The 15,505-nt window shown below is 38.0% G+C and overlaps 1 protein-coding gene across 1 annotated transcript in view; it reads right to left on the bottom strand.

The window, feature by feature from the left end:
• Positions 1-3,198: 3,198 nt before the first annotated feature.
• HIBADH (3-hydroxyisobutyrate dehydrogenase) overlaps positions 3,199-15,505 on the bottom strand; it is an 86,416-nt gene continuing 74,109 nt past the window's right edge. The window contains exons 7-8 of the mRNA XM_052799372.1: positions 9,513-9,669; positions 3,199-4,187 (exon numbers count right to left, since the gene is read on the bottom strand). Coding sequence (XP_052655332.1) covers positions 4,029-4,187; positions 9,513-9,669 — 316 coding nt within the window. The 3' untranslated portion in view covers positions 3,199-4,028. The remainder of the gene's footprint in view (positions 4,188-9,512; positions 9,670-15,505) is intronic.

Below are 15,505 nucleotides of genomic sequence, written 5' to 3'. Positions count from 1 at the left end.
AAGAACTTGATACTGAAGTCAGAAAAAAGGCTTCCCCTCTGCAAGTCCCCTAAACTTTAAGAGGGTCTTGCCAAACCTTAACTCTGAAATACTGCAGAGAACCCTAGCTCCACCTATTGTGTCAGTGCACAAAGAAAACGCAACAGAGGTTTCTGAAGTGCTTCAAAGTTTCCACAACTTATTAGCCAGCCTTGAAAGACAGACAATATTCTCAACTTTTCTTGAGAAAAGCTGAGTTATATTTTTATATGAAGGAGGAGAAGACAGTAATGATGATGTAAAGCCAAATTGAAAGCAACAGGTATCACTACCATCAAGTTAGTACCCTCAGAGTTGTGCCTGGATAGATCTGGTCTTACAAATCAAGCTGGTGGACTAAAAGCATAGAAAGACATCCATTGCATAAATACAGTAGCCCTTGTATGATGCCAGCCCTTCTCTGCTTGCCCCAGGGGTGGCCCCAGTCTTTCTGCTCCATAAACCGTTTAATAAAATCTTCTTGTGGCAAAGAAACAGAAGATTTAAACAGCTGAAAAGACAGGTAGCTCTGTTCTCAGGGAGGCAGGGAGAGCAGCTATTCCGTCCACCTCAGCATCTCTCTCATCCGCTGTGGGACAAGGCTGGGATGGAAACCAGCAATATCAACTTCAGCAGCTTGTGCTGGCTCCTTCCTCTCACAGCCACCACCCCATCTTCTCATAATCCTGATGCCAGTAATGTGGCACAATCCCTACCAGAGGGATGTGCTTGAGCTCCTCTGGAGCTGCATCTTGGCCACATCTGCACTGGAATCACATGGGCATTCAACACACACTGTGAAATCTTGGCAGTATTGTACTTATGGCAAAATTCCCATTGATTAAAGCAGAGCCAGAATATCACGTATAATACTTTTACTTGGTCAGAATACCTCCTCTTCCTCCCGAGGCTTGTAAGAACCATAAATAAAGTTAGAGCAATATAGTACTCAGCAGTTTTAATAGAAGGCCTCCTCTGTTAAACGACCACCAAAAATAGTTGCTTAAGACGGGTTACACTGAATCATAAATGAGAGAAGGCTGCTTAGGATTTTTTTTAAAACCATCACTACTTTTATTGGTTGTCAATGTTTTCCTGTTAGTCAATAAATGCATTTGATATAGGTGAGTTTCCAAAGTAAGCATGATGGGAGGGCTAGTTTAACATTCAAACTAATTTAAAAAGAAGTTACCTCAAGTTTCCCTTTGGGACATTTACAAAATATGCAGTTAATTTGTTGCACCTAATTTGTGTGTATGTACTGGGAGGTAATTACTGTAGAAATTCAAACAATTTTACAATCTTTCTGTTCAACTCAACAAATTACAGTTTTCAGCACCTGTTTCTGGCAGTGACAATAGTTTTAGTACTTGCTTAATTTCCACAGACCAGAAGTATCCCCCAAGCAAGGCACATTATATACATATGCACATGCAGAATAGCCATAGCTATCACGAATACCACCACCATTATATGTATCCAGTCACACAATATCCCACTGCAGAATTAGGAAAAAAAATATGTATTCTAATATAAATTGTATTACTGGCTTCAGGTATTGGACATCATTAAAGGTTTCAAGGCACTTTCTATAATAAGACTTATTTTAAAAGTTGTTTCTAACTTTGCCAAACTAACTGCTTGTTCTAAAACTTTACATGCTGGCTGTCTGCCCTGAAGCTGGGGTTTGGGGGTTTTTTTGTTTGTTTTTAATTTCAGCCAAAATCCTCCTCCAAGAAGGAGACCACAGAATATTTTGTTGGTTTGCCAAAATAGCATTCTGGCAGCCTTTCCTCCAACTTGAGCACCCTATGCTTTGGAGTAGGAATTTAAAATTTGATCAGAGGTTGTGGGAGAGGAGAAATGAACCCCAGGAAACCTAAGCTACAAGCCTTTGGGAGAAACATAAAAATAACAACAGTTTCCACATGCTTAACAGAGACTTTATGATTTCAGAAGCTAAAAGCTTCAAAGAGTGTGTGTCTCTGAGCATATTCTCTTCCCTCATGGCTCCTAACATTTATGCGTGCATATAATGTCTTCAGAAAATAATTACGCTTCCTGCAAGCCCAGGGTTACAGGTAAACCCAGGGTTACCAGCAAACGCATTCAGAGCAAACACTGCTACAGGCTGGGGTGGACAGTAGAAGGAAGCATCTCTCCGCAGTCCTGCTGATGCCAGCCAGATCTCCAAGTCAAATACAGAGGAGACAAACTTAATGAGGACTCTCCTACAATTCCTTACCTAATCCATTATAAAATTTCGAAATGAACAAGGATCCTACTGACAAAAACATCCTTCACTGCTTTACCCCAAATTCATTATGAAATTAGATCCATCCTTTGTATTATATGAAGCAGGAGTCCCATAAGAAAAAATGTTATAGTATGTGATCTTGTTATCAAAGGTCGAACCACACATCTGCAACTATGGTTCCATGTTTCTGTGTCTTCCAGCACTTGAGTGGTTGACTTTGCAATTTTAATAGTTTCTACTGAAGGTAGTTTTGTGCCTAATTTCTGAATGAATGCAATCCTGTAGAAACAGTAGTTTTATCAAAAGAGAAACAATTTTTTTAAAAGTAAGATTGCTCCCAGTAGTCCTACACTCATATATAACATTAACGAGCCCCAAATCCCTGAATAACCTAGAATGTCAGTTTTCAAAGAAAACTGAAAGGAGAACAGATCAACCAGTACTGTTTAAATTACTTTTGTATGTTACTAATGTGTTAAAACATAATGTCCGAGTTCTCAGAAGATTATTCACAGACTTGAGCTAATTCAAGCACACAATTTTGTTACCCAAACGTGCATATATAAAAGGATTCATCATACAGCCAAAGTAGGAATGTAAATGCATAACTGACGATTAAGCCTAGAGCCTGCAAATAAGTCTGAATGTGAATAGTTCTAGTGAAATCAACATGAGTATTTGTATTCATAAAGCCAAGTGTGCACCTGCACTTTTGCAAGACCAAGGAGATGGTGAATGGTTAAGGCAATACGTATGCAAATATATTACCATCTGCATTTCATGACAAGACCTCTTGAAAAGCTTGGTTTTGCAAGATAATCTGTAGAAAACCAAGCAAATTATAAAATAGGACCACAAGTTTTTGCTTAATTGTGTGCGTACAAGAATGCATCAAAACAAAAAGCAAATAATCATACAGCAAATATTTACCAGTATAGATTTTTATTTCTTTTCAAAATAATGGCGTTTGTTTAGATTTAAAATACTTCAGTAATTACCTAAAACAAATGTACACTTTGTTAGAACTTCTGGTAAGTGCTGTTCTTGAGTTCTGAAAATGTGTGACAGAATACAAGAAAATATAAAATTGGGTTAGCAAAATACAATAATGGAGCTTTACAAGAGGGACACACATTCTATGTTATTTTAACTAAGTCTATCAGGTAAACATGCTGTAACAGCTCTCCACTTAGAAACACGTGCCTATAAACTTAAGCTGCAACCTGAATCCCAGGAAAAACTCACTACTGATCAACTCAAGGCTAGTAGGTCCAAGGAAAAAAAAATCCATCTCAAGCTGTGTTTCTTCATCGAACAAATCTTCCCTTTTTCCATAAAGTATTAATTTTTAATTTTAATAGATCGCTATATATCATAAAATCACTATATTACATTCTCTTACTATTCAAGATTCACCTAAGTTTGTAGCCATAATGTAAGTTATTTTACATGCAGTTAAGTATTTCATAAAAAAAATATTTACTTATTGCATCTAGTGAAAAAAAACCTTTTATGCTTCTTAAAAAAAAAAGAAATCACTGTATGGCTAATTGCCAAACAATCCTTTCCTCTGGCTTGCTTTTTCAAGAATTATGAAAAAACCCTGGAGTTCATTGTGATCTAGACAACCAAAGACGATTAGTCTGTATGGGATCAGGATACACAGTATTTGATTACACCCACATACTTCTCAAACAAGCTATAAGGATAAAAAAATGTGGTTTTTTTATTGTGTCCATTTCCAAAGGACAGCTCACAAGGTTTCCTCCTCACGTAAAAACTGGAACACAGCTGAGAAGTCTTTCAGGGCATAGCCTTTTGCACACATCATCCTGTAGATCTGATGTGCTTGGGATCCCAAAGGAACTGGCGTCTTTGTGTTGGTGGCAGAAATCTGGGCCAAGCCAAGATCCTGTGAGGAGGGAGAAGAGGGAGGAAGAGGGCAGAGGGGAAGAACGGAAGGAAACAAAAAGAGAAAAAGTCAGGGGAGAAACAAGGATATAAATAGTCATGTACATATTATAGGTTATTTGGCTTCCATTGTGAAGAGAACTCTGGTGCCAACAAATACAATACTCCAGCCTTAAAATTTCAGTCCTGGAAGAAGGGAGTCTTGTTTAGTTTTTAATTTTAAAAACAGTAACTCAATGTTATTCAACAGAAAAACCTCAAACTTTGCAAGGCAGGCAACCTCCTTCAGGACAGGAGAATTTTAAGATTCTAGATCACTATATAACCTGGTAGCAAGACTCAGACTCTTTTTTCCCACTTTGTTATGTCATCTCCAAAAATAAAATTTCCCTGGCTATTCACTTAAACATTTCACATAGTTTCTAATGGTATCATTTTCTTGTTTGGGCAAGACAACATCTTTCTTTCTAAAAACAGGTTAAAAATCAAGCAGGAGAGATTTGAATAACAACAAAATTGAAGAAACTTGGCATACATACATTTACTGTAATGTGACCAGTTAATAGCAAAATGAGAGGCACAGGCCACTTTCTGAATATGAATGGTTTGCAGCCTAACTGGAAGGATGTATTAAAGAATTCCTTAGGGGACTGTCTGGGGTCTGCTACAACTCAAGGTTTTCTTTAATGACTGAAGATAAAAGGATACAGAGAATAATTCTACTGCATTTTTAAACACTAAATTTGGGGCAAAAAAAGGAGGGGTGGTTGCAAAGAGCTGTCCTCCAAGAGTCCTTGGTCAACTACAGCTATAATCTGAAATAAATAGGACTGAACTCAAAGGCAAGTACCAGGTACTATGACTAACTATAGTTAGCTAGAAATAGTCAGCTGCATGCATGCTGGACAGAAATGACAAGCTAGGCTGGAGGATGTCTTGAATTCTGTGCTGAATCAGACATGAAACAAACCAAAGAAGGAAAAGCTAACAAGGGCCTGGATATATAAACAGATCTCTTGTTTAAGTATGAAAGTAATGTCTGCACTCAAAGTTGCCTTTATAAAGTCTTGCTAATGAAATCGATTTTGCGGTCCACATTTCAAGAAAGTTGCAAAAGAACCTCTCAAGTGTTACTAGGAAATGTCTGGATTTTCTGCCCATCCAGGACTATGGTGGTTTATAGAATTTGCTGTGGTTTTATTTTTTTTTAAATAACAAATCTTTGATACAGAAGAACTGAGAGACTGTAGTGCTGCTGAGAGCACCTTTGGCTTCTCAGGGATGACTTACAAGACAGGTCTTTACTTTCTGTGTGTCTGGATTTGAATTAGCACACGGAAATTCAAGATCTTACTCTACTCTCTAAATGTCACTTTGATCTGTAAATCGGCTCTATAAAGGTCATTCTGATACAAATCAGAATTATAGTTACTCTTCCTATTACCCTTGAATGACTTCAAGATCTAGGAAAATGGGAAAAACATACGTATCAGATGTCACAGGATCCAAAATATTCTTCATCTGCATCAGGGCAGATCATTCCTTCTTGTCTAGCAATTCTGTTGAAAGACTGATGACCTGACAAATCTAGGAACAGTTGCTTTAACCTCACTTACAGTAAGATATTCCATGACATATTCCTAGCCCTCTTCTCCTAGGTTTAGAAGAACCCTCATTGTGAAACCTGTTGCCATATTATCCATTTTATTCAACAAAGCTTAAATCATGTCATAGAACAGTAGAATGGCAAAATCATCTAACTCCAAACTAGTGAAGGTGCTTGGTTTTGTAGTGGTGACTGTGAGCTGTTTCTCTCTGAAGGGGCATTCACAGAAGCAATCCCTGAAAATTCTGAATAGAATGCTAACACAAATACAATTTCATAAAGCAGGTCTATTCACTTTAATAATGAAACTCTGGCTCCAAGATGGTTGAAACATCAGACATCTCCTCAATAACGGAATGGACGAGGACTTCTGACTCCAAAGTGCAGGAAGTTTGTTTTGGTTTTTTAAATTCCATTCCATATATTAGAGCTTTGAAGAAAAAAAAAACCCAAAATGCAAGTAAAGCTTATCTTTAGCTTCAGGTTGTGAAATATTCTGCACCTTTTCTCTCGAGGTTGGAGATTCTTCGAGTGAAATAGTACAAAACAGCTCTGAAAGAAATTTGCCCTTCGCTGACCTTTTTGGAAAAGTAAAAATCAGTCCATAGCTTATGGCTCCTCTCATACTCTTTGGAACTGACAACATCTTCCAGATGTCTCACTGTACTGCCTATTCTAACCACTTTTTTCTCAGCTTGGAATCGGGAAACAGATTCTCTTTCAGAATCTGCTTTCAGTGCTCATTTTGGAAATACCTGGTTCCTTACATTTATTTTGCAGTTCACGTAAATGAAACTGCCATTTGGAATAAAGCCCAATGGCTGTCTTGACATGAGTCAAGAATAGTATGATATAAATCTAGCTCTTCCCAGGATTCAAAGAAGACATTTAATTAGCAACTGTGCTGTGAATGAAAGATGGAACTTCTGTCCTGCAATGCCTCGGACACAAAGATGGCAAGGGGAAGTAAACTAGATCCTTTAAATGCAAAATCTTTAGAGCAGGTTTCACATTAAGTTGACTAAATTCTATGTTTCAACATCAGATTTCAAGACTGAAGAGCTTTCCAGAGGTGTCTGACAAACTTTTCTGTCCCAAACACTAAATAACGATCCTCTGGTTTTGTTTGAGAGATCCATTCCTGACAAAATATTTTTAAGAAAGCCTTTGACTTCTACCATATCTGATATGTGAGCAGTAATTTGAAGTTTAGTAACTGTGTTTAGTGACCGTGTTACTGAGTCACTCTTAGATATTTTCATTGTGGAGTACTTTCTTCTCAACCTCAGGGTTGTACCTACCTCTTTCTCCTCTGAATATAGCTTTTCTTTTTTCTTAAGTGGCAAAAGCGTGCTCTGTATTTCCCAGAAAAAAAGTCCCCACCTCAAACAGTTCATAAACTGCATGATATGTCACATACCAGGATGAAATGGATAGTAGCAAAAGTCTGTCCACAAACTAAGGAGCAGCATCTTAAAAGATGTCACCACTGCACCAAATAATACCCTGAACATGATCAGCTGTCTTGGCTACTTACTCATTCAAGTAATTTTCTGTCTATGTAGAATAACATAGCATTGTTCAACAGGCACGAGAGGAATTTAGTGTCTTTCCTTCTTACTGAGGATTCCAGCCTAAAGAAGGCACTCTTCAGGATGGGCAGGAGAGGCATAGTCAGAAGAGGTGAACAGCAATTACAAACCTCTCTGATGAACTCTCCTCTTAGTTATCACTGTTGCTTTATAACCAAAAGCTGGCAGTTTCAACAGGCACAAGCCAGGCTGCTATTCCTCCAGTGAAAGGAAGATCTTTCAAGGCAGCTTCCAGAGGAGATGAAGGTCCCTCTTAGAAGCAGACCAAAAGAAAAAAGCCCTTTACAAAGAAATTTAAAAGGGAGGGAAAGAAATATGTGCCCCATCACTTTTATACTATGAGGTTATTCTGGACAAGAGTAAGAGTTATGAATCACGAGTACAGAGATTGCAGTGTGAAACAGGGCACAACAGCCAGAACAGATTCTGAAAACAGCGCACAAGATGGAAACAAGAGCTTTGAGGCAGGGCCAAGATCAGGTTGCTTATCTCTAATCAATAGCCCTTGCAAACTCCAAACAATAACCTAAGAAGTTTTATAAATCAATAATTTAAATAACACTTTATTGTCCCCTATGTTCAATGATGTGAACATGACATAAAAACTGCTGCTTTACAATATTTTAACACATCCCTCAAAGAAATGAAAGCTCCTGGTTGTTGGTCCGTAAATGTAAAATGTCACAGGCCAACCACTGAGGGGTTTTGGGCCATGCAGCATTAGCAAAATTTTTTGGTGCTACCATATGCAAAAGACTCTGGACAGAATTTCACTAATTCCACTAATTGTACAAACGCACCAATTGACATAAATCAACTGCAGAACGACAAGAACAGTATCAGTAGGCAGGTATTATGTACAGGAACTCCAGCACTGTGGAGATTTGCATGATAATATCTGAGTTTGATCACCAGCTCTGAGAAAGTTATTTTAGTTTTAAGTGCTTAATTTCCACTGTATGTGGAAGAGCTGAAAATGGCCAGAATGCCTAACCAGTTGGGAGCGCTCATAAACTGGTATGCCTAAAACCTGTCCTGTATGAACTCAAACGCATCCCTCAGGACAGTATCCCCAGGAAACTAATATTCAGTGTGAAATTATTTCCTGCACTTACATGCTTAGATGAGAGATCTCTTCCAGGGCTGGTTTTATAATTTACCTTAGGCAATCATTGTGCTAAATGCAGAAGTAGTTCAAGAGTCAAGAGTTCTATAGCTCCTTCCTCCAACTGTGTGTCCTCATCAGTGGGATGCAGAGCCTTGACCTCCTTGCCTACTTTCCTCTGGCCTCTAAGAGCTTTGTTTTCCTGACCACAGAGTGACTCAGGACAGTGCTTCTCCTAGAACAGCCAAGAGCATGGCAGTAAGTGCACTCTCCTGGGATGGGACAGCTGTAGGTTACAACTCCCTCATGCTGAGAGGGACCTAAACCCGGATCTCCCACTTTGTGGACAAGTAATTTAGATTACTAGGTTATTACTCATAAGAAGCACTACTTCTGCCACCAACAAAGACAACTCAGGAGAGCTCACAGCATGGCGCAGATACGTGCAAAAAAAGTCTGCTGGGGTGTGGGTTGAAACCTGTCTGCTTTCTGCATTCTAAATGGCCTTAGGCAGAAAGACAAGCACATAAGCAGTTGGCTTAGCAAGAGAAGGGATGCTAGAGGCCATGTCCAATAGCACAGTTTAAGGTATCTGGAAGAGATTGAGCCCAAAATCTTAGATGCTTATGCCATTATTCGCACCTAATTAGGTCACCTGGATTTCCCCGAATTGCTCTCTTGAGCTTAGGCTCCTAAATTCTAAAGCGGTCATGCAAGAGGCACCTAAATGGCTTGCTGAGCGCTTGCCATACATGCAAGTCAATCAGGACTCCTGGATTAAGGCAGAACTCAAAAAGACAGTGTGTATAATTTCATTGAGTGGCTCAGCATTAATAGTAGCTAGAAATAGGCTGCAGGCTAAGGAAAAGCCCCCTACACAACTCATTAATTCAGAGCTACAGTAAGAGGTTGGGTTCCCCTTTGTTCATGCACACATATTTCCCTGTAACCATAAATTTTCATTGAGAAGAACATTTGCTAGAAGCCCAGAGAGAAGCAACTTCATGTGCAAATGTTACGTACCTTAGCCATGAGTGTTGTTCCAAAGCCTCCTTGATAATTATTAGCAGATGGTACTCCTTCCATCACTCCAGGAACAGGGTTGTACGTGTCGCTTGACCAACAGCGACCTGAGCTCATATTTAGGATTTTGGCCAGCAGCTTTGGGTCAAGGCCTAATCTGTCAAAGGTCAAGGAAGAGAAGTGTTAATGTCAAAATGCACAAGACATGGGTGACTTGCTTTATATCTTAGGACCCTACCGTCATTCCTCTCCCTTTATTATAAGTCATGAAAAATGACAGAGTATTGATATTGGGTGTAGGGATGCTGTATCTTAAATTAAAGACCATCAATCCACAATTTAAGCACTAGGTTTTCAGAGCTTTTTTCCTTTTGCACTAAGCAAATCCCCTTCGCCTAGCAATTTTGAAAGTGCGAGCGAAATAAAGGTCCTCTGAGACAGCAGTTCCCTTGTATTTCAATTACTAAAAGGCATTTACGTTCTGCTACCTACTAGGTCACATGCTTGTTTTTCATATCGAAATTATATTCTCTAAAGCTGAACAAAGCAAAAAAATCACAAGCAAGTGCAGCAGTGTGAAAGTACTTGTGCGATGTGTTTATACGTGAACACTAGTGCATTTTTGATGTAAGCAAGGTAATGCAGATGATCCTGCTCTAATAATGTGAACAAAAATGCTACACTTCTCCAAAAATATTACTGCTGTATACATCTGTACATTCTGTGCTTTGCTATTATTAAATCTTCATTATATACTCCTGCTTATGAGGCAAGTTTGCCTCTCACTGTGACGTGTTATCTATTCACAAACATATATTATAGTTCTGGGTCAACTGTTGATAAGGTTACTGATCCTGATAAAACAAAGCTTGTCCAAGTAGAAACGTCTTATGTTCTATCATGGAGCTGATGGCATAAACTGTTGCTCAATGTAGATGCTGAAAGTTCTTCAATATTATAGGAAATTAACCCTCTTATGAATTCACATTCATGCTGATACTAAGTTGCAAGTGTAATTTTACACCAATAGCATTTATACCGACGACGAGGAGCAGCAGCAGTTTATCTGGCCCTGTACAAATGTTCAGTTACGCTCATGACAGAAAAGAAAGTAAGGGAATTATATCCAGTAACAATCCAAGACGAGGAAAGGACATTTTAAAAGGGATATATCACAACCTTCTGTAAATGTTTTTTATAGAAGTCAACACTCTTTACATTAGCTCTTATACCACAGACTTTTTGCAGATCTCCATAGCCATGGCAATCCTAACACTGCTTCCAGGTGCTGTAGCACCCGAGGTTTTAATTTGTAGATAAGAAAAGCTCATTACCAATGGAATAGTTGCTAAAATTTATGTCTATTTATTCCAGCAAGCATTTTGGATTTGAAAAACTACATTTAAGACAGCGGGCCCTGCAGCATGGTTTCTGTTCTCATAATGGCACGTGTCTCCTGCAATTCTGCCCTCCTTATGCAAAGCAAGATCTCTTTCTGTACCGCAAAGGTAGCTTTTTAGCACTACTGCTGTGCACTCTTATTTATGAATTGCTGCAGCAGCCCCTGGAATTCAAAGGAAAGTCCCCTGCTGGACTGAATGGGATCAACCTTTATTCTCCTCCCCATTTTTTTCCAACCTTCTGACTCAACTGAATGCTTTCAACAGCCATTTGTTTAAAAAAAATATGTATTTTCCAGCACCGATATGTTTTCAAAGTATTTGCATTGTACTTTTATCTTGCATAGTGCATCAAAGTCTTCATCAACAGCCACTGTGAATAACTGCTTTAATTGTTGTCATCCAAAAAACCCACATTGGGAGCAGACAATGCCTGAGCTTTGAGATACACAGAGGTTGCTTTTTTGGCCAAAACAAATCTCTTGGCTTGTTTGTTTCCTTATCATTGTTACATCCAGATCAGTATTTTTAGCAATGTAGTGCCTGCTTGTGCCATATCTAGCTGCATGCACAGGCCCGTAATTACAGCTGTCAGTACACCGCAAGACAGAGAGCTTATTATTTCAAAATGCATATAATCCTCCCACAGAATGCTCTTCTCACAGTGTTCCAACTACCTCTCTGTGAAAGTATACTTTAAAAGATATGTGTGTATCATACAGATATGGAGAATATTGTCTGCACTAGGTCTGGCAAATTTTTGCTCTAGGAATAGAAAAAGGAAGACAGTGTCAGTTTAAACCCCTGCTTCTTCAAATTTCACTGCTCTTAAACACCATGCAGATTCTCTTCAGGAGACCTGAACCTATTTTTTTTCTCCTTTGCAGCAAGTGTATCATTAATAAGAGCAAGTTAGAAGTGCTTTGCATTTCATCTTTCTGAGGATTCATCCACTGGTGCATATATAACTGACAGTTAAAATTAGACATATATTAAAGTCAGTTACTGAAGAAGTCCTCTGTCTTCCACTGTGCCCAAAGCTTGTAATGGTCTGAAACCAGCTAGAATATACAGTAATTGTCATTCAGTGAGAGTCTATCCTAGAAAGTCATGCTTCAGTGGAGAAGACTGAGTTTCCATTTGAAATCAACAAATTAATCCAAGACAGGTATCTGAAAGGGCAAGTTTAATAGGAAGCAGCTACTGGGCTCTCAACCATGATAAAATGTTATTGCTGTTTCCCTGTAAATTGGCTGGGAACATATGATACTCTCTGCATAAGAGCTCCATTGCTGTTCAAGAGATATACTGCTCAAGCTATCAAAATGATGACAGTCTGCCAGTCCCCATAACAACTTGCCATTGGATGTGGCAAGAGCTTGTGCACGCGCGTGTGAATTTACAATTACCAAAATGTTCTTCTCCTTTATACGCAGAAAAGAAGCCCGTGTATTAACTGTGCTTATAATAGAGCAAAAACAATTGCTTCCCTCAAATCAATGCTTCTTCAATAACATTCCTAATGAACTGAACAGCAGAAACTCAGCAATGGACACACATACCAAAAAAAATGGTTAAAATAGGATCCCTTCGAGCCGCTGCTCAAAACTCAAGTTTTGCTGAGCTTTGATAAAACCACGTACTGAAATTTTCATACACTCCACCAAGAGTTCAGTCTGGAACAGACAGAAAAATTGAAATGGCATCTCACAAAAAAGATACGTCCTGTCTGATTTTAAGGTATAACAACTGAAGTAGCTGAACTGTTGAGAGTTTCCCATCTCAAGGTACTTCGGATAAATACCATATGAAGTTGCAAATATTCAAGCAGAACCTTAGGACCCTTCTACCACAGCTAAAAATGACTTTGCCGTTGGCGTTTTAAACAAGGTAAGTGCTTTCAAGTGTCATTACTAACCTTCAAAAGACTTAGCTATAGCCCCATGCCAAAGCAGAGCCACAGTGCTCTTGGAGGAATTATTTTTCAAGGCACTCTTTCTAAAATTTGCAGTGGAGGTGTGCCCGGGTCTAATTATCCCTCAGCCTGCAGCATAAGCTCCTCTCTATGCTGTTGACTCCCATTTCTGCTCATGTCTTCCACCTACAGCCCAGGGGTGCTCACAGAAGCCAGATCTAGAGACTGAAACTACATTTAGACTCAGCATCAGAGGGCAAAGTTCTTTTACCGTCTTTTCACTTTATGCATTTAAAGAGCAAGCAGGCACAAATCCATATACAGTAAAATTCCTTAGGAAAGAGCTGTATTTGCAGCTTTTGGCATAAATCTGGGTGCCACTGCAGTCCCTTCTCATAGAGACAACTTTCTCTGCTGTTGGAAGTACAAAAGTGATTTTGCAGTGAGGTTGTTGCCACAAAGTCCTTATTGCTCTCCTGGTCCCTTATATCCCAACCATATTAAGCAATCTTGTCCTGTCTTGTGTCACCACATAAGCCCTTCCCTGAGTCTGTGCAGGCAGCTTCTGAAGGGACTGCCAACAACTTCCATCTGACCTAAACACAAACCAGGTATCAGCAGTATTTCATTTCTGAACTATATTTTGCTAGTATTAGACATTGTTTCACTGGAACTCAGGGCTTAGTAAAAGAAAGTCACTGACACTGAGATGATCGGCAAAAAGAAAAAGAATAATAGTCTCTGGCTGCTGACAGCATCACTTTATGTTTTTATTTCTTATTTGTGAAGTTTACATGTACTCTGTGTGTTGGTTTGACACAGTAAGTCACTACAGTATTTTGCAATATGCACATTATCCATAAAATCACATAGCAAAATCTACTCAAGATTTTTCTACTGACAAGTTGCACTATCATGCTAGAAAAAAAGAAAATACAAATGACAATGTGAATTCATTTCCAGAATGTCTGCCACACCTTCTAACTTTTAGTAGCAACATTCCTAAAGCATCAGGAAATTAATGAAAAAAACAAAACATAACAAAATAGGCATTTCAGTGATCAGAACTCAGGATGGATTATTTTTTATAAATTAGTTACAGAATCTAAACCAAATCACTTCTAGTGAAAATGAACACCTTCATTAGTAAATGAAGATGATTAGTAAATAAAGATGATGTTAAAGTAAAGTAGAAAAGCAAGTGGAATATAAATGCAGAAATTACATAGCAATATTGCCTATTTTTCTGGGAGTTTATTGTGGAATTTCTGCTCTTTTATGTCAGTTTTCCCTCCTCATCACCACATTCTATTTGCTACTTACGTTGAAGTTTGGAAAAATTCTACAATTTCAAATATAAAATAAATAAAACAATAGCAGATGCAATTTAAAAAATCTGAAATGAATAAAACAGTAACTCTCTGCTTCAAAAAATGAAAATTTAGGCTGCATGGTTTATGAAAAAATTAGAGAAGAAGTGGTTTATAAATAGAATTAATATCACACTGTTTTGAAGACTTAGGCTCAGAGTATATATTGGTTTCTGGAAGGTGCTGTAATATGACTTTCTAGTTACATCTAGTTCAGTCAGCAATATTTTGAATAATTAATTATCCAAAGTCCCTAAAACTCAAGATTTAAATGATGTAGCAGATATACACAATGCATGACATGAAGATATTTTATATTCTATCTAAAAGTTAAGAACATGTCTAAGCTCCACAATTCCTGTTATGATTTTTTTTATATTTGCAGTGTCTTTTACCATTATTAGGTCAGACTCAGACTTTCTTCACCAGGTACGCATCAATCTAATAAATCAAGTTCAGCTTCCTACTCTCTCCAGACTAGGCAGCCACACTATCCTTTCAGTTTTAGACTTGAAAGAAAACCTAATAAATTTATTAATATAGCAAAATTCTAATAATTAGAATTACAACTGTTAACTTGTACATTAGAAATTTGTACACACCAAAAGTGGAAAGCTCTTATTCTAGTTATAAGCAGAAGTCATCTTCTCCATGATTTAAATAACAGCACATTAAAATCAATGCAAGGGTTCTAAATTACTTCATAAAGCTTTAAATTACTGCCTCTGTCTTAAACCTCATGCAGTTTCAGACTAAATGAGATTCTGCACTTTGTATAATTTGGCTTACAATCAGCAGGTTTCTTGTACAATAAGTACAGTTCCTTCTTGATTATCATGATTGTAGGGGAGGAAGGTTTGTATATTGCCACCTTCACACTGTATTTTTGCTTACAAATGCTGAATACAAATTCAGCCAAAATTTAAACTGGAAAAGGACAAAATGAAAAATGAAAATTCTAAACACCTTCAAGCTACAGTGACTGCAGACATCAACTCATTCTGCACAGGGCTTACATGCACAGAATATCTGTTTTCCAAACCTCTTGATTTTATCTTCAATTTTAACTCTAATCATTCATACAAATGTAGATAAAAATATAATGAAAAATCAGTTGCATATGCTTTATTAAGTGAACCATGACTTAAAACAGAACCTGATGAAAGCTTTACACTACACTGGATTACAATAGTTGTAAACAATGCTACTGTTTCTATTATGGCTTGATGCAGACATGCTTCAGTATCTTACAGACTCTCAATTTTAAAATGTAAATGGTACAGGATATTGATAAACCAATTAGCACTG

This window comes from Harpia harpyja, chromosome 1 (genome assembly GCF_026419915.1).
Source record: "Harpia harpyja isolate bHarHar1 chromosome 1, bHarHar1 primary haplotype, whole genome shotgun sequence".
Taxonomy (NCBI): Eukaryota; Metazoa; Chordata; class Aves; order Accipitriformes; family Accipitridae; genus Harpia; species Harpia harpyja.
This window is presented reverse-complemented; position numbering and strand designations above follow the sequence as displayed.